General features: G+C 37.4%; 2 protein-coding genes across 6 annotated transcripts in view; one reads left to right on the top strand and one right to left on the bottom strand.

Moving 5' to 3' along the window:
• LOC143034417 (uncharacterized) overlaps nucleotides 1-9,931 on the top strand; it is a 97,467-nt gene extending 87,536 nt beyond the window's left edge. For all 5 annotated transcript variants that reach the window (XM_076200433.1, XM_076200436.1, XM_076200434.1 and 2 more), the window contains exons 8-9: nucleotides 1,743-1,878; nucleotides 2,079-9,931. In XM_076200433.1, coding sequence (XP_076056548.1) covers nucleotides 1,743-1,878; nucleotides 2,079-2,153 — 211 coding nt within the window. In that variant the 3' untranslated portion in view covers nucleotides 2,154-9,931. The remainder of the gene's footprint in view (nucleotides 1-1,742; nucleotides 1,879-2,078) is intronic.
• A 2,663-nt stretch (nucleotides 9,932-12,594) lies between these two features.
• LOC143034416 (dnaJ homolog subfamily B member 12) overlaps nucleotides 12,595-20,379 on the bottom strand; it is a 77,427-nt gene continuing 69,642 nt past the window's right edge. The window contains exon 10 of the mRNA XM_076200432.1: nucleotides 12,595-15,644. The gene's annotated coding sequence lies outside the window, so the exon portion shown is untranslated. The remainder of the gene's footprint in view (nucleotides 15,645-20,379) is intronic.

The raw sequence follows: 20,379 nt of genomic DNA, 5'->3' as shown, positions 1-20,379 counted from the left end.
TTCTATTTTCTCCTGTCCTCCTCATTCCACACACCACCTTTTCACACCATGTGATTCCCTCCTTGAAACATCCCCATTCCTCCTCCACTCCTAGTTCTACTCTATCCTTCCCTTTGTCCCAGTCATCTCTCAGTTTCTTGTACTCCTTCTTTTCTTTCTCATTTAAGCAGTTTCCTCCAAGCACATCCCTACATTCTGTCATTTACCTCTTTCTCAATCTATCCTCCATTCTCAACTTATCTTTCATAAAAAAATTATCTGATATTCCCCCACTCTCTCCCCTAAGGACATGTACATCCAAAACTCTTCCCACTCGTCTCCTGGTTACCACTACATAATCCATTAAAGCCCTATCTACCACCCTCTCCCATGTGTACTTATGGTTGACTTTTTTCTTAACCCCTTCCATACGGTGCTGCACACATAGGCGTCATGGGGAGCGAGTGTATTCGCGAGGCTGCCATATCGGCGTCTTGATTATATTTATTGTAGTCGCCCCTCCATAATGACATTCTTTCTAATTCTTTTGTAATCGCATTTTCTATGGTTATCAAAATTCACGGGTGAAGAGAGAACGATCGATATAAGCGGTGACTATATTTTATGATGCGAGTATTATTACGACACGTCGTACGGCTGGCATTGGCTGCTGCCACCGAGATCTAAGTCCATGACGCCTACGTGTGCGGCACCGTATGGAAGGGGTTAAACACTGTGTTTGCTATCATCAACTCTCTAGACACATATCTCCACCATCAACTCTCCACTACGATTTTTTTCTGGCACTATACTTCCCAACCACTCCGTCTATTGGTTCATCTCCTACTCTAGCATTGAGTTCTCCCAATACCACTACATTGACATTTCTCCCTAAACCCTCTATGCACTAATTTAAATCTAAAAAGCCTCCCTTTCCTCTACATTCTTCTCATTACCAGGCCCATTTGCACTTCCATTACAGTTATGTTAAACACTGGAATATATTGTAGTATGTAAGACATGGATGCTCACTGGCCAAACAGTTTAGGGCATTGCTACATGCAGCTGAGGTTGAGGTGGTGGCAGTTCGAACCTTATTTTGAATGAATTGGACCAAGAGTGTGGTTAATTAAAATCTTCCCTACAGAGTCCTCTGTAAGGGGCACAGTCCTATCCACCTGACAAGGGGAGTTCATGATGTTCAGTTGAATCAGTCATTATCATCATGTAAAGTACTAGATGATTGGCTTTAATATCAATTTAGTCATCAGTGATTCGAATAGATCTGAACAGAGCAAATTGACAGCAGTTGGCCCTCTTCCTGTTGCTCTGCAGGTAGAATAGGTTAAGTGTCAGTATGCTCATTTAAAGTCAAAACAATGATGATTTGGTCTTGGCTCAGTCCCATGCACATTATTACTTACCTCATTCCACTATGTGGTCTCATATGGTGTCTGTAGTGATTATGTCCATTGTTCAGGTCTTTGATATATAACAACTATTTTAGACTTTTACTTCAGCAGCAAAATTAGTATAGGAATTATAAGGATATATTTACTAAATCTCAAATTCAGTAAGGGTTCCCTCTCCCACTAAGACTTTATCAAAATAGGTGAAAAGAGATCACTGCCAAAGGATTCATAAGGAGACTGAACAGTAATTCATATATCTTGGTATTGTGTAGAAGAATTTATTCAAGAAACTCATAATCAGTATTCTAATAGAACCTTTTGTTTTTGCCCTGCCATATTTCCCAATTACAGCATAGGTATGGCATGGCCTGCCGTAGGAACTAGAAAACAAGCCCAGCTAGGTCGTATTCCTGCAGTAATCCGCCTGGGCTCTCGTAGTGACTGCACATCTCCTCGTACAGATTATAGCAGTTTTGAAATTTATCAAGTAAGTAATATCATTTGAAGAATTATATTGATGATGTTACTAAGCCCTCTTTCCAGACCCTCTTTTGCCTCTTCACAGAAGAATGATACATTGAGGGGAATTGCTATTCCCCTCACTGTCGTATTTTGTTACTTTCTATGATAAACATGGGAATATGCAAATTGATCCTCCCCTAATTGTTATTTTTCTTTTTCTTTCAGATTGCGTATAGAAATCACCACCCTTGGAAGTTAGCAGAAGCTATAAGAAAAGCTATACATAAATATGATGTGTGACTTTTATATATATATAATGTTAGGGCATTGTTACTTGTGGCAAAGGTTGAGGGGATGGCAGTTTGAACCCTGCCACTGGCAAAGTTGAACCAAGGACATGTTTCATTAAATTCCATGCTACAAAGTCCTCTGTGAGGGGTACTGTCCTAGCCTTCCAACAGGGGGGAGTTTGTGACATTAAGCAATTATTAAAAGGTTGTATATTGCAACTACCAAGTTCATGTGATAATATGAGCAACAAGGTTGTTAAGTTATATTGGGTACCAATCAAGTTTATGTAATTACTTGAAGCAATGGTATTAGAAACTTATTCTTAAGTTATCAAGAATGAGGATTGTTCAGGAGAATCTCTTATCTTGTATTGTGTTAGTGTGGTTGATAAGGTGTATGGGAGATGAATGAGAGGCTTAGAAGGGTAACAGAGTAATTGGGGAAAAGCATTGTGAGTTTAGGAGTAGAAGAGGGTGCATAGATCAAGTTTTTGTGGTCAGACAGGTATGTAAGACATTTTTGGTAAAAGATAAGGCTGTGATGGATTTGAAGAGATATGGCTGAGAGCCATTGTTAAGTGTATTGTGGATGAATGGGATGGGGTAAATCTATTGAGGGTGGTAAAATTGTTTACATTAGTTGTCATTCCTTAGACTGTTGGGCTGAGCAGTCCCATCATAAGTTGTAGAATGTGTGAAGTTTAGGAAAGAGAGTGAGTGATTTTAGGTGAAGATGGGACTGTGCCAGGATTGTGTAATGTCAATGTGGTTGTTCAGTATTTATATGGATGGGGTAGCACAGGAGGTAGATGTGAGAGTGCAAAGCAAGGTTTTGGGGTTGGTGAATGAAAATGGAAGGAAGTAGGAAGTGAGCCAGTTGTTGTTTGTGGATGACACTGCACTTGAAATTGACTCAAGATAGATTGAGGGAGTTGGTGGTAAAATTTTGGAGGTTGTATGAGAGGAGAAAGTTGAAAATGAATGTGTGCTAAAGGAAGGTGATGAAAGTACAAGCAGTGATGATAGTGGTGGGTAGGAGGTGAGTTTAAATAAGTGAATCAAATATATGAGGGGGAATGAAAAGTAGTTATGAGAAATAGGTATCTTGGGATGAATCCAAAGAGAAGATTGTATGAGGGAGTAATTGAGCTCATGGTACTGTGTGGAGTTGAGACTTGGAGTTTGAAGGAGGTAGAAAGTAAGAGCCTAAACATATTTGAGATGAAGTGTTTCTGGAGTATGGTAGGTGTAACAAAGATGGATGGAGTTAGTAATTTGGAGATGAAGTGGAGAACAGGGGTGTAAAGAGCTGACAGATAGGGTAGATCAAAGAATGCTGAGAGGGTGTAGGCATATGGAAAAAAATGAATGAAGAAAGGCTAGCAAAAATAGTGCGGAAAGTGGAAGTAGATGGAGTGAACTGTAGGGAAAGAGCAAGAATATGGTGGATGGATGGGATGAAGGGGGCATTAGATGCAAGAGGAATGTCTGTTGAGCAAGGAAGAGAGTATTCAGAGTAGAGAAATGAAAGGTGTAGGGTCGTAAATGGATGGGGATCTGATGCATTGTAAGTTTCTTGGATGAATTAGGGAGAGGGGTTCACCATACAATGAAGCAGTGGGGGTAAACCAGCTCTGGCAGTTGGGCCCTATTATGGAAGTGTTGTATTTTGCTGCATTGCCTGTGTAGCAAAGTAGAGGGGTGCTATGTGCTATGATTATAAAAATGTATGTGTTTTAGTATATATGCATATATGTTTGTATTGTATAATGTCCATTTCTTCAACTGTTTGAAGTATGTTATTGCAAATGTGCAATTTTTAATTATCCATGTTCTTACCTATTGGATATGTTATTGACTATCACAGTGACTGATTTGTTGGATGATGACTGCATACTCGGTGTGTCTTCACTCTTCCTTGTTATTATTGCATTTATTTCCTCAGACAGTGGGTGGCTGACAGGGATGGCCAGCCATCTACAAGGAGCTAAGATAAAAGTGTTGTATTTTGCTGCATTGCCTGTGTAGCAAAATAGAGGGGTGCCCCCCCCCCCACCTCCATGAGGTGCTATGATTATAAAAATGTATGGGTTTTAGTATATATGCATATATGTTTGTATTGTATAATGTCCATTTCTTCAACTGTTTGAAGTATGTTATTGCAAATGTGCAATTTTTAATTATCTATGTTCTTACCTATTGGGTATGTTATTGGCTATCACAGTGACTGATTTGTTGGATGATGACTGCATACTCGGTGTGTCTTCACTCTTCCTTGTTATTATTGCATTTATTTCCTCAGACAATGGGTGGCTGACAGGGATGGCCAGTCATCTACAAGGAGCTAAGATAAAAGGAGAAACAATTGGCTGTTGGATGGGTGCATGCCATAGTTAGCCACTGCCCTTATAAAGGGAGGAAAAGGGGCTTCTGGTATATGTTTGTATGTGTTTTCTCTTATAGCTGGTTTCTGTTTTGACAGGGTAGTTTGACTATCATAGAATGTAGTCCAGGGACTGTGATATCCTCATTAGATGTCAGTATCAGGTCCATAACAAACCAGTTGCTGAAATTAGTAAAGATTAGAAAAAGAAAAAAAAAATTATGTAATCAGCCATTATCTGCAAAGCAAGATGGCTGGGTGTCATGGAAGAGGAAAATCCTCACCCCTTTCACTCCTATCATACATATTCCTTATACTCATTCCTATTTATGCAGGAAGGTTTAAGAAGTAATTGAATAATGATAATTATTGCTTCATTTTCACTGACTAAAAACTGGCATCCCCACAGTAGTCATCATAGGTCCTCAGGCTCTCCCATAAAATTCTTCAGGAAGAAATATTGGAGTTATCAATGTTGTATTAATGTGGGTTAATTTTTTTATGGAAGTTGGTAGGGGATGGGGGGAGGGAGTATGAGTGAATGATATTTGGATGCAGCCCAAAGGGATTTCACCCCATCTTCTGTTTTTCTGCACGAGGGGATGGAGAGGGGCTGTCACCGATTAAATTAAACAGCCTTGCTGTGGATGTGCTGTATCTTGCTGCATTGCTTCTGACCCAGGGCAGTGGGTGAGATGCAGGGATAACCCAACATCCAGGAGGAGCCAAGAAAAGAGGGAGGGAGGGGTGGTGAATGGGAGTAGAGTATGTGAGGATGAAATAGGTGGTAATGGATTTATGCCTTTGACTTTGGCTACCTACCTCCTTTGTAAGGGGGAAAGAGACCTTGGATGGAGAGCATTCACCAATTGTTGTTGTTATTATTATTCTGTAGACTGTCTGGCCGAGCAGTCTTGCTCACCCGTTGTTACCTTTTCCTGTGTAAGAAAAATGTGGGGGAAAGATGACTGAAGCTGATTAAAGATCAAGTGTCAGCTCTTGGCCTCTCCTGGTGTTGCCAATGGATGTTTCACAGTGACACTTATCAACAACTCCAGTACTCAGTACTGCAGCATAGAAATAGATCGACACCAGTACAACACCAACTGTGCAGTGACTTTTTTGAAGAAATATGTGGGAGGGCCAAAGGACTGTTGCTGATGACTGTAGGGATCCTGGTTTTCTCTCAGTAATGTTTGAGGCAACATTTGTTATCATTATTATTATTATTAAATATACTTTTTATATTTATCATTATTAAGTAGCTTTGGATGCTTGCTGGTCAAGCAGACTAGAGTGTTGCTTGAGGTGACAGCATTTCAAACTCTGCCACCAGCTAATTGGACCAAGGGCATGGTTAATTACATTCCATACTACAAAGTCCTCTGAAAGGGACATTGTCCTAGCCTCTTTATATGGGAATTTGCAATGTTAAACCAAATCAAGTAGCTTTACCTAACTGTATAGATTTGTTTGTGTTTAGATGTACAAGGATCTTCAGGTTTATGTTCATCATTCATTGGGACAATCAGTTGTCTAAGATAGGGTTTCTTGTTGATAACCATGTATTTAGAATATTGATAATGGTTGAGATGTTGGATGAATAAGGTATTTCTTGTCACATTGTCTAAGGAAATAATACAAGAGTGAAGGCATTAATTTGGAAGGTAAGTAGTGTAGAAAACAGATGGAAAATGAACCTGAGGGGAATACCAAGCATGAGGTGTATAGATGGAGTAGGGAAGAAAGAGTGAAAAAAGATGGGAGTGAATGGAAGGAGATTTTGAATGGATGGAAAGATAATGTGCCCCAAAGCAATGGTCTCAATGTGCTCATCCCAAGTGAACCATATCCACGGCAAACTAAAGTGCTATGTTTTGATGGAAATACTACCAGCTGTCTGCACTGAACACAAAAGTATTCATTCCAAGTGTGCTTAAGGGAATCATTCTGTGGTGAACTTCCCATGTCTCTCTCCCTACCACTCATTCCAGGCTGGCAACACGTTACCATGCAACAGTACCATGAACATTCAAGATATTCTCTCAGTGCTGAATACATTCACAAGTGTTAACAATATACTGCACATGCTAGCAGGTTTTGCCTATAATAATATATAAAGTGGACCACTTTGGTAGAAAAGCTCACAAAATGAGCCAGTTTGGTGACCATAGGTTACTGCCCTCCCAGAGGGCCTAGGGAACCAAGGGCCTGTAGAGTGGCCCTTCTAGTGGAACCTTGGATAACTAACGTAATCTGTTCTGCGACTCCATTCTTAAACCAAAATAGTCACTAACTGAAATAATTATGGCAAATTTACCACAGGCTGTTCATACCTGAAATATCGTTCATTAAGAGAGACAAAAATTTCTCAAACTTGTTCATTAACCAATTTGTTTGTTAACCACTTTGGTACAGTAATGCCTAGATAGGTGTCATGAGGCATGAGGATGCCGGCATCAGTGTCTTGATTATATATATTTTTTATAGTTGTACATGAGTTACCCCTGGATTCTGTGAACTGGTTTGATCATGTTTTCTGTGTTTATTATTACTCAGAAAGAGCCTTGGTATATGTATGTATGTATGACTTTATATTTTATAATGTGAGTAGTGTGATGCTGCATACATATGGCAGCTGATGCTGAATGCGAGAATTTGACTTGTACTGAAGTGGTTAAATGGGGCATTCATTATCTGAGATTCAATCCACACACATGAACGCACATACATATATGCACCAAGGGGCACTTCTCCCAAATAAAGGAGGTAGCCAGCCAAGGCAGGTACCCACTCCCATTCATTCCAATCCCATCCACCACCTATTGTTTCCCACACATCTTAGCTCCTTGTGGATCAAGGGTCATCAATGAGGATGACCTTTTTATATTTATATTATTCTTTAATTGTGCCGTATATGTAAATATATACCACTGATTGTGACTTCTATTTGGGAGATTGCCATTGTACAGTGATCCATATGAAGGTTCCATAACTTGGTACCATTGTGATACCTTGATTTACTTGGTAATTGCTGAACAAGAACAGTCTCCCATTGAATTTTTAATATTAGATTATTGCCAAGAAGATATTTATTTTTTCTCAATTTTGAATACTTTGGTAAGTGTGAACAATATGTTACACATGTACTTATATGAACTGCTTGTTATGATATATGAAGTTGGGTATTCTTGTAGAAAGGCTCACAAAGTGAGCCAGTTTGGCAACCATAGGTTGTTATTTGCTGAGAAAGTTTGTGAAACAAGCTAGATTTTTTATTACTTAAGTAATAATGTGTTTGTGTATAGCTCAGCAGGTTAGGGCATCGTTACTTGCGGCAAAGTGAAGTTGAACTAAGGGCATGGTTCATCAAATTCCACGCTACAAAGTTCTCTATGAGGGGCACCGTCCTAGCCTTCCAATGGAAGGAGTTTGTGACGTTAAACCATATCACACACACACACATATATATATATATATATATATGTATAAATGCACATACAAAAATATGCACACACACATTCAAAACCCATCTTATTAGTCTTATATTAAATTGTAGTAAATATATTGAATTTAATATATCAAATAGGTGTCTCCCACCTCTCTTTTTTCTGTATGTTTTATATATATATATATATATATATATATATATATATATAATTGTGTGTAAAGAAAGGGAGCAGATTCTCTTTAAGACATGTAGAATTGAAGATGACAGCATTTTTGTAGTTAACTTTTTTTTATGGATTTTCCTTCAGGTGAATGAGCAAAAATTAGATTTTGCTCATCTGCCTGAAGGAAAACCATCATCAGAAAAATTGAGAATGGTTGAAAAAAAGTTAAAAAACTACAAAGTGCTGTTGTCTTTAACCTTGCTTGTATATATATATATGTATTTACCTAGTTGTATTTTGGCAGAAGGGGAGCTATGCTCGTGGTGTCCCGCCTTTGTATCTCGCAGTGTCTAGTTTGCTTTTAAACTCATGAATGGTTTTTGCGTATACTATTTCATTATCCAGTTTGTTCCAAGTGTCCACTACTCTATGTGGAAAACTGTTTTTCTTCAGTTCTCTTCTGTAGCTATGTTTTTTGATTTTCTTTCCATGTCCTCTTGTGTTTCTCTTGTCCCAGTATCTCTGTGCCTTTCATGATTCTGTAGATGGTCAGTAGGTCACCTCTCTTCTTTGCTCCAGCGTCGGTAACTCCAGTTTAGCCAATCTCTCCTCATATGATAGGTTTGCAAGTGCAGGTGCCATTTTTGTTGCTACCAGCAAAAAAATACACGGGAGCGACATGCGATTTCGCTCGGGAAAGTTCCAATGTCGCCCTTGCAAATCCAATAGCGGGAGCGATCCCCCACAAAAAAATCGCTCCCGTGGCAAGATTCAACGTTTTTCATGCATTATCCATCATTTGGCAATCCCTGAATCCCATCACCATTGATGAAGGATCAGAGCAAACACAACTTACCTGTGATCAATCATTGCATTATCAATCGATATCATAAACGCAACGCATCAATCAACTTTAATTTGTTGATGTACGTATGTATGTGTACGCGGTATAGCTGCTAGAGTTCAATGGCTTACCTAGCCTAGCTTCGTATCAGCTGCATGTGCGCGTATACTAGTACATGTTGACTAGACTCTACATGACTATCGTGCTACATAATGTCGCTAGTTGCGAATTGCATGGTACCTGTATGCAGGGAAGTTCATTGGTTGCATGCAGCTAGCTGCCCAATCAATGTGCTGACTACATGTACAATGCACCATACCCAATACCACATCACCGCATGCATATGTACACTGTACATATGCAAACTCGCTCGAGGCCTAGGAGGGAAACTGGGAAATCCCATTATAACCTTGTTCGCGTATTTATGAGAAAACAAAATTGAATCAAATGTTTGGTTAGTAATTGAAAGGAAATAAATTTAAGTATAAATATGAACATTTGATAGTTATATATTTAGTTCATAAATGATCTTTGGAGGGAGAATGAAAAATACAAAAATAAAAAATGATTCATTAGCTAGGTCTATGTTCGTACATCACGTCCATGCCAAACTTTTGATGATAGTACATCATGGAGCGATTTCTAATGAAGTGAGTGAAGATGGTTTACCCATAGATTCAGTCTTTTCAGAATCGAGGGAGAGTGTTTTGACGGCAGGAACCGCTTCTGGACCAGCAAATCCTAATTCAGACTCTACGGGCAAGGGCCAAGGAAAACGAAAATCAGTAAAGCATGAATCTACTATACGCTCGTGGAACCTAGATTGGCTTGAAGTGGATCAGGGCAGTGATGGTACTCTTAACGGTGTATTGCAAGGCTTGTCGTGCATTTCCACCCCCAACCACTGCCAGTGGAAACAGAGGCGCTGTGTCTGCCAATTAGTTTCACCCACCCCCCTCCCCCCAAAATTAAAGGCTGCTTTGTTAAAAAAAAAAAAAAAAAAAAAAAAAATCATGCACATGAGTAATGAGTTAGCCTTCCAATAGTTTAAAAGAAATCAAACCTGCAAAAGCATGGCTCTGGAAGTATAAAAAATGGCTGGTGAAATTTAGAAAAAATGAAAAATGGCTATGAAAAAAAAAGGTATTTTTTTCCCTGGTTGCTGCTCTCTGGATTCTTTCTATTTTCTTTATATTCCTTTTGGTGCTGGGTGACCACAATGTTGCCGCATACTCTAGTCTAGGCCTTATCAATGTAACCAATATTTTTTTTTATCATGTCTTCGTCCAAGTATGCAAATGCCACTTTTATTGATCTTAGCAAGTTGTAAGCCTCCCCGACAATTTTGTTAATCTGTTTATCATAGGACAAGTCGTTTGTGATAATTACCCCCAAATCTTTTTCGGATCCTGCCTTCTTTACCTCCTTGGTTCCAATTGTATATTTTCCTGATATTCTGTTTTTGCTTTTTCCAAACTCCATTATGCTACACTTCTTAGTATTAAAGTCCACTTCCCATTTCTGACTCCAGTTCCCATACCTTATTCAGGTCTTCCTGCAATGCTTCACAGTCCTTATCAATTTCTACTTTCCTTAACAGTTTGGCATCGTCTGCAAAGAAGCTCATGTAACATTTCACATCCTCGTCCATGTCATTCACATAAGTAGCAAACATTATTGGTGTCAATACAGATCCTTGCGGTACTCCACTGATCACCTCTTTCCAATCTAAATATTTTTCTTGGAGCACTACTCTCATCTTTCTACCAGTTAGGAAGTCCTCCATCAATTTTAGTAGGTTCCCTTGTATTCCTCCTGTGTGTTCCAGTTTTTTTTAGTAATTTTCTGTGTGGTACTTTGTCAAAAGCTTTTTGCAAGTCTAGGAAGGCACAATCAGCCCATCCATTTCTTTCTTGCACTATGTCTATTAGTCTTGAGTAGAAGCATATTAAGTTTGTGGTGCATGATCTTCCTTGTCTGAACCCAAATTGTCTTGGGTTTATTATGTTGTTGTCTTCCAGATATTTTACCCATCTATTCTTGATTTTCTCACAAATTTTGGCTATAGTGCTTGTTAGTGATACTGGCCTATAGTTGGTGGGTTCTTCCTTGTATTTTACCTAGTTGTATTTTACGGGAAGGGGAGCTATGCTCGTGGTGTCCCGTCTTCATATCTCATTTTATCTAAACTATTTTTAAATTCATGTTTTGTTTTTGCACACACCACTTTTTAACTTGTTCCAACTGTCTATTACTCTGTGAGGAAAGTTGTTCTTTTTCAGATCTCTTCTATAGCTGTCTTGATTTTCTTTCCGTGTCCTCTTGTATTTCTATCATCCCATTTTATTAGATCTTCTCTCTCAATAATTTCTATGCCTTTCATGATTCTGTAAACAGCTATCAAATCTCCTATCTCCTTTGCTCTAGTGTCTGTAGCTCAAGTTTTGCTAGTCTCTCTTCATATGATAGTTTTGAGTGTTGGTGCCAATTTTGTAATTGCTCTTTGTATTCTTTCAAGTTTTTTATACATTTTTTTGTACTTGGTGACCACATCGTTGCTGTATATTCCAATCTTGGTCTTATCAGAGTGATAAGTATTTTCTTCACCATTTCTTCATCCAGGTATGTAAATGCCATTTTGATTGTTCTTATTAAATTATAAGTTTCTCAAAAAATCTTATTTATTTGTTTCTCAGGTGACATTCATAACAATGACTCCCAGGTCCTTCTCATTTTCAATTTTTTTTTTATACTTTCTTCTCCTAATTTATATGATCCTGTTATTCTGTTTTTGCTTTTTCCAAATTCCATTATACTACAGTTTTTAGTATTGAACTCCATCTCCCACTTCTTACTCCATTCCCAGACTTTAGTTAGATCACTCTGTAATGATTCACAATCTTCTTCCGTGTTCACTTTTTTAATAGTTTTGCATCATCTGCAAAGAAGCTTGTATAACTTTAAATTTCTTCATCCATATCATTAATATATATAGCAAACATTATTGGGGCCAAAACTGTTCCTTGTGGAACACCACTTATTACTTCATCCCAATTTGAGTGTTTGTCTCTTATCACTATCATTTTTCTTTCTTGCAAAAAGTCTTCCATCCATTTAAGCAGTTTGCCCTGTATTGCTTCTTCGGTTTCTAATTTCTTAAGCAACTTCTTATGTGGTACTTTGTCAAAAGCTTTTTTTAGGTCTAGAAATGCACAATCAGCCCATCCATCTCTTTCTTGTATTATATCTATTAGCCTTGAATAGAAACATATTAAATTGGTGACACATGATCGTCCTTGTCTGAATCCAAATTGCCTTGGATTTAGCACATTGTTTATTTCTAAATATTTTACCCATCTACTTTTGACAATTCTTTCACAAATTTTTGCTATTGTACTTGTTAGAGAGACTGGTCTATAGTTGGTAGGGTCTTCTTTATTTCCCCCTTTATATACTGTATAGGTACTATATTTGCTTTTTTCCAATCTTCTGGAACTTTTCCTTCTTTCAAGGAACTGTTTATTATGCTATGTATTTTGTCTGCCAGTTCATTCCTGCATTCTTTCAAAATCCAGTTTGCTATTTCATCTGGTCCATGCGATTTTCTAACATCAAGATTACTCAAGTGTTTCATTATTTCATTCTTTGTTACTTCTATTTGTTTCATAGGGGGGACTTTCTCTTTCCATTCAATCTCTTCAGGTTGTATGTTCTCCCTTGTAAACACTGATTTAAAATGCTTGTTCATAAATTCCACCATTTCTATTTCCTCTGTGTATTCAACTCCTTGTCTTAATTTCTCCAAATCTTGTTTGTTCTTCAGTTTGTTGTTTACAAATCTGTGGAATAGTTTTGGTTGATCTTTACATTTTTCTATGACATCTTTTTCATATTTTCTCTTTTCCTCTCTGCACACTTGTACATATTCATTTCTATAACAAGTATATATTTTCCATTTTTCAGGCCTTTTGTATTTCTTCAATTTGGTCCAAGCTTTATCTCTTTTGTCTTTTAACTCTCTACAACTTTTGCTGTACCAGCACTTTATATATTCTTTTTCTTGTTTTTGTCTTGGGACATACTTTTCCACTCCTTTTTTGTAAATTTTTGTCAAAATATTCCATTTCTCTTCCACTGTTGTTTCTTCTTTGTATATTTCTTCCCAGTTTTCTTTTTGAAAGAATTCTCTTATTTTATCAAAGTTTGTTTTTTCATACATCATTCTTCCTTTTCTATATTGTTCATTTCTTTTCATGTATTTTTCCTCATTTAGTTCCAGTTCAATCAATATGTGGTCATTTTTACTTATTGGTGTTTTATATTCAATCTTTTCCACTATTCTAGGTTCAGATGTGATTATTAGGTCTAGTCTCGATGGTTCTTCTTCCTTTCTATACCTAGTGTTCTTTATCCACTGTCCTTGTATGGTCAATAATCATCTCGAGTAGAACATTTCCCCATGAGCCGTCTCCACCCTTTACTGTCATCTCTTCCCAGCAGACTTCTTTGCAATTAAAGACGCCCATCATAACTATTCTTCCTCCATCTTCCATTATCTTATTTAATGTTATCTTTGTGTCTTCTTACATACTTTTATGTTCACTCTCTTCCCATGAGGCTGTTTTTGGAGGCACATAATTTATCACAAACTTTCTGCTCTTCTTATCTCTGTCTTCTACTTCTATCATAATCATCTCTACTCTATTCTTTCCATATGTGACACACCTCACGTTTATATCCTTCTTAGTCAGAAACATAACTCCACCCCCTTGTTTTGTCTCTCTGTTTCTAATCCAATAATTATATGCATCATTGCCTACACTGTTGGGTGGTAGTGGACCTTTTAATTTCGTTTCTACAATTCCCATTATGTCCAGTTCTTTTTCCTTCAGATAATCATTCAACTCATTCAGTCCTGTTATTAATCCATCTATATTTGTGTAAGACACTTTTAGTTTTCTGCCACTTCCATTGTATTCTGTTTCCCTTTTGTTTTTCTCTAGTATGTCGTATTTCCTTATTTTCATATTCACTACTCTCCAATAGAATTTCTCTTTTTCTGACTCTGTTCTGTTCTCGTTTTTTTCCTTAGCTTCATGTCTTTTCTTTTTTTCCTCTCTTTCCTCTTTATTCATTTCTCTTTTTATCCATACCTTTTTATATTGTTCACTTGTTGCTAGTTTCCCTGTTTTTGCTAAGATATTCTCTGCTGTCCTTTGTGACCTGAATTTAATCTTAATTGGTCTGGACTTATCTGTACTATGTTTCATGATTTCAGGTTCATCTTCCTGAACTAATTCTAGTAAACTGCTTACTTTTTCTTTTTCCTTTTTGATTCTTGTGGTTCTATTAAGGTTATATTTCTCTTCCATTCCCAATATAATTATACATTTCTTTTTATCTGCTAAGTCCCTTACTATATTCTCCTTCTGTCTCATCACTTTAATAACTGAGTCTTCAGTTTGTTCTTTCACTTGCTGTTTAATTATGTCAGTAAATGCAACTCTACTGTTTTCTTGGATCTTTTTCCAACTCTGTGCTTCCTTTGCTATGGCCTCTTATTTGTCTTTATTATTCCTCATTCTCCTCTCTTACTTCTTTTAACTGCCTTTTTAAATCTTCTATTTCTTTAGTTAAGTTTTTGTTCACCTTGTCAAGTTCTTCCAGTTTTTCAACTCTTTGCGCAATTTTTGCTACATTACCGAACCTCTTCTCCCAGTGTTCGGTCATTTGTTCAAGTTTTTCCGCTAGTCTTGCCAATTGGGGGAGGTTGGTATCCTCCCCTCCCTCATTAAATCCCTGGAAATGATTTTCTTCACCTTCCATTGTGCTGCTCTTATCTATATTTCTAATCTTAATGCTTTTACTGATATTTTAGATTTCTCCAGTGTCGTCAGCTGATCTTTTGTTTACATTTTTTTCTGCTGCCAGGGAGAGCCCGTTCGTCTCCCTCCTCATTTTCTTTAATTTCCCTCAGTAATCCCTCCCCTTCTCCCCTTTCATTACCTTTTTACTACACCACGAGATTTCCCCTTCCCTACAAATACAATAAGGTACTTCCTTGTAGTTGAGATCCACGAAAAATGATTTTTTTTCCGGAGTTCCAATCCACGCCATGAATCCGATGAAATTGAGTGTGTGTGTGTATATATATATATATATATATATATATATATATATATATAATATATATATAATCAAGGTTGAATATAATGGTCAAATCTCTCTTTAGAATGTATTATTAATATCAAATACAAACATCTTTATTACTAATTAGTATTCAGTAAGGTAAATAACTATCAAATGTCTGGAAATTAAATAAATCATCAAAATATCCTTTAGTTACAGTTGATATGGCAACCATCACAGATGGCAGACTACTTAAACACACCAACAAAATGACCATATTTTTATTGTTCTGTTTCTTTTTACTTTAGACTATCACATATGATATAAAATACAAGACCCTACAGATAATCATATATTTGTATTCCAGAAAGTTTAGGACCCTTTCTATTTAATTGTATAGTTATCTGAACCCTTGTATTGTGTCATTACTTAGGTAAATCAATCAATGAAGCAATGTCTCAAGTTTTACTAAGTGGAAAACTTGGCCTCACAGTGGCTGGTGATGATCCTCAGAACCTCCCACAAGTCTCTCTGGAAAGAAAATTTGGACTATCATCTGTTATATCACTGTGATGCTGTTTCTATGTCACTGGGTGAAAGTTGTTAGGAGAAGAGAATGATGACTGGTTGTTGGCTCTCTATGTTTCAAAAAGTGTCAGAAATAGTGAAAGTTGATGGAAAGATCTTGGAGCCAGTCTGAAGACAGAGTGTCATCCCCTCAGCTACATCCCCTGATCGGGGTGAGAGGGTTGACAGGTTTTTGAAAGTGGGCTGTTTTAGTTTCCATCTTGCAGGATGACTTTGGCAAGAAGTCAGGAGTGAAGATGGTTCAAAGCTGCATGGCAGCAAGCAAACTTGTAGTAAGGGTGAACTACATTAAATCTCTGGCTTCAGAAAGTCCTTTGTAAAGAAGCACTGTCTTAGCTCTCTCTTATAGGAAGAATTTGTGATATATCTAATCATATATAAATATACAAACCAAGTCATGACATCTAGAAAGTGCCAATGTATAGTGTATTGTTTATGTTCTACATTCCTAATTTTGTGGTCCCAGGTGGCTCTGCAACTACTGGATTTGATTATTTGTTAATGTAAGTTATAAATCAGTTAATTTTTGGTGAAATGTGCAATGAAGTTGTATCAGTAGTGGAAATAGTGGCATACAGTATAATATAGTAGCCTGTTAAATTTGTATATATTACATAATTAAAAAACTGAATTATCTTTATATGCAGTACTTATGACTTATATTTGAGGTAGTGTCATTGAATAGTATGTTGTTTATCTTAAGAATGTTTATGTGAATAGTTCCAGTGGTATTCACTATATAAGTTATAATTACTTAAACATACTTTCTAATGCATTTCCTCTATTAGGTTGTCAGAAAGTTAGGGCAAGTATACTCCTTATCTGTAATATGATTGTTGTTTGAGGAAGGAGGTTGGGGAGTAGAATGTGAGAGGTGCTACAGCATTCCAGGAAAATGTATGGTTTAGTAGGAGAACATTACATGGGCAGGTGGAAGGTTATTTTAGATGTTAAAATAGACTATCATTGGGATTGATTTTATGTTGCTTTCAGGGTTTGTGTAATATGGTGTAAGGGGTCTGATGTAGAACTGTGTCTATCATTCTCATGTTTGTCAACAAAGATACATGGAAAGAATCTTTAAGCTAATATTGAATGGAGAGATGTATGAAGAAGCATCAACACAGACTGAAAAAATAAACAGATTTCCAACCAGTTTTTGTTCACTTAATTCATTACCTCAGGTCTCTCTTGCAAGAGACCCATGGCTCCCAGGTAAGTGACACTAGGTGCCAGGTCAGCCTATAAATCACTCATAGAAGCCTTTTTGTGTTGTCTGGGTAAGCCACAATGAGGACAACATATGATAAGGTGCTTGGTGTCTTTCGTGTGGTGATTGCATCTATAGGCCTGCTCTGTGTTAGTATTATTTTAAAGTTGGGAGGCTGCCTGAATGCAGATGTGCTAGTTTGGTTCTTGTCAGGGGAGGGATTTCTTAGTTGGGTTGATGTCTGAAGGAGTATGGTGAATAGTATCAGACTGCTTATTTTGTGATCTGAATGTATGCTTTACTATAGATGTGTTGCATGGGGCTTTTTCTTTCTTTTTGTGTATTTACCTAGTTGTATTTTACGGGACAAGAGCTATGCTCTTAGTGACCTGTTTTCGTATCTCTCCGCATCCAGTTTATTCTTAAAATCATGTACAGTTTTGGCATTCACTGTTTCTCTGTTCAGTTTGTTCCAGACATCAATTACTTTATGTGGGAAGCTATTCTTTTTCAGGTCTCTTCTATAAGTGTCCTTTAGTTTCTTTTTGTGTCCTCTTGTTTATCTTCTGTCCCACTTTAATAAGTCATCTTTATAGAGGATTTCCATTCCTTTCATAATTCTGTAAATTGTCAATAAATCACCTCTTTCTCCTCTGTTTCAGTGTTGACAGATGTAATTTCTCCAATCTTTGTTCATATGTCAGATTTTACAGTGTAGGTGCCATTTTTGCCACTGCTCTTTGGATTCTTTCTAATTTTCTTATGGTCTTCTTTGTGCTGGGTGTCCACAATGTTGTGGCATATTCTAGTTTAGGTCTTATTAGTGTAACCACTATTTTTATAACCATCTCATCTATGTAGTCAAAGGCCACTTTTGTTGATCTTAATAAGTTAAAAGTCTCTCCAAATAATTTATTGACGTGTTTATCAGGTGTCAAGTCGCTTGAGATGATTACTCCCAGGTCCCTTTCTGAACTGACTTTTTTGACTTCTTTGTTTCCAATTTTGTATTGACCCAATACTCTATTTTTGCTTTTTCCAAATTCAATTATGCTACATTTCTTGATGTTGAAGTTCATCTCACATTTCTGACTCCATCCCCATATTTTGTCTAGGTCTTCTTGTAGCAATCTACAATCTTCTTCTGTTCTTACTCTCTTGGGTAATTTGGCATCGTCAGCAAAGAAGTCAATATAACAGTTTACTCCCTCACCCATATTATTTATATATATGGCAAACATTAAAGGAGCCAATACAGAGCCTTTTGGGATGTCACTTTTCACATCTTCGTAGTTCGAATTTTTGTGCAAGTACTACTCTCATTTTTCTTCCAATTAAGAAGTTCTTCATCCATTCCAGCAGCTTACCTTGTATTCCTCCTATTATTTCAATTTTTCTTATTAATTTTTTATGGTACCTTATCGAATGCCTTCTGCAAATCCAAGAAGGCACAATCTACCCAGCCATCTCTTTCTTGTATTATCTCAATCTAGAGTAAAAGCAAATTAGGTTTGTGGTACACAATCTTCCACTTCTAAAGCCAAAATGTTTAGGGTTTACTATTTTATTTTCTTCCAAATGTTTGGTCCATTTATTTCTGATGAATTTTTCACATATTTTTGCTACTGTGCTTGTAAGGAATACCAGTCTAAAATTTGTAGGATCTTCCCTATTTCCTCCTTTATATATTGGTACTATGTTTGCATCTTTCTAATCTTGAGTGAGGAGTTTATTATCTTGTATAGTTTGCTAGTCAGTTTGTCTATACACTCTTTCAGTATCCAATTTGCAATTCTGTCTGGTCCATGCAATTTCCTGACATCTAGGTTTTTTATCTGATCTCTCATTTCTTTTTGTGTTACCTTTATTTCTTTCATTTTGGGTGATCTTTTCTATCTTCCCAAAATTGTGAGCTCTCAGTTGTAAAAACTGACCTGAAATGTCTGATCATGACTTCTGCCATTTCTGTATCATCTATATATTCTTTATCTCCACACAATTTCACTATTTCGTGTTTATCCTTTAGTTTTTCATTTATATATCTGTAAAAGAGTTTAGGTTGATCCTTACATCTGTCTATAATTCCTTTTTCATAATTTCTTTTTTCTTTCCTGCTTATATTCACATATTCGTTCCTAAGTTTTATACATGTTTGCCATTTGTATTTGTATTTTTTTTTTTTTTTTTCTTTTTGTCTCTAGCCTCACTGCACCTTTTGTTATACCAACACTTTATATAAATCTCTTTTTGTTTCTTTTTTGGTACATATTTGTCAATTCCTTGTACTTTTCTTTGAATATGTTCCATTTGTCTTCAAAGTTGAAAGGGAGGGGCGAGTGTGAGTTTGGGAGTAGTTGGGAGGCTCTCAGGAGTGAAGAGAGGGCAAGCGAGAGAAGGGGTGGCTATACTAGTAAGTGAAGAGTTAGGTAAGCGTGTAGTGGAGTGGAAGGTTTCTTCAAGGTTGATGTGGATGAAGGTGAAGCTGGGAAGGGAGATGTGGGTTTTTGTAAGTGAGAAATGTGTAGAGGAAAGGGAAGCTTTTTGGATGAATTTAAGAGTGCTTAGTGTGAGGCAGCGGATGATTTCTTTCCAATGTGAGGCGGCAGACGATTTCTTTTGCTCCAACATGAAGAGACAACAAAGAGGCCTCTCAGCCAAGCACGGGACAGTGAGAGCAGAACACTAGGCCCATATATCAGAGTGCCCGCAGGACACTCTAACAAAACTCGAGGCGACACACCAAGAACAGGGTCAAAGGTCATCTCCAAAGGTCTTCACATCGAATACCCTTGTGTTGGCAAATTTCAAGAGTGCCACCTTTCTCCATGCTTTCCCCATATTCCTATTGGGCACTCCTTCTGGGGGAACACCCCTTTTTAACGCCCCCTTTGCCATGTATAACTTAGCTAGGAAAGTCTGGCAATCCTCCAAAGGTTTCTTCAGAGCTGGCCGGTAACTGTTGGATCAGATTAGACGAGGCTAGGTGAAGAATAAAGAGCAAAAACCAAAACGCCTTTTGCTCCAACCTGCCACGCAATGCCAACAATAGAGAGATTAGGGAGAAATGTCAATGTGTTGGAAGACCTTAATGCTAGGGTAGGAAATGAACCAATAGATGGAGTGATTGGGAAGTGTGGAGTTCCAGGAAAGTATTGTAGTGGAGAGTTGATGGTGGAGATGTGTCTCAAAAGAGAGTTGATGATAGCAAATACAGTGTTTAGGAAGAAAGGGCAGTGGGCAGGATGCAGGGATGACCCGTCATCCAGGAGGTGCCAAGATAGGAGGGTGGAGGGGAGTGAAATATATGGGAAATGAAATGGGTGGGAGTGATTTCTATGCCTTTTTCTTTTTGGCTACCCTCTGTGTAAGGGGGAAAAAGCCTTTGGTATATGTATGTAGGAAGAAAGTCAAGCATAAGTACACATGAGAGAGGGTGGTGAATGGAAGGGTGATAGACAGAGCATTAAT

This window comes from Oratosquilla oratoria, chromosome 17, assembly GCF_046742065.1.
Source record: "Oratosquilla oratoria isolate Oo_2021 chromosome 17, ASM4674206v1, whole genome shotgun sequence".
Taxonomy (NCBI): Eukaryota; Metazoa; Arthropoda; class Malacostraca; order Stomatopoda; family Squillidae; genus Oratosquilla; species Oratosquilla oratoria.
The sequence above is the reverse complement of the archived record's forward strand: the minus strand, read 5'-3'. Positions and strand labels throughout refer to the sequence as shown.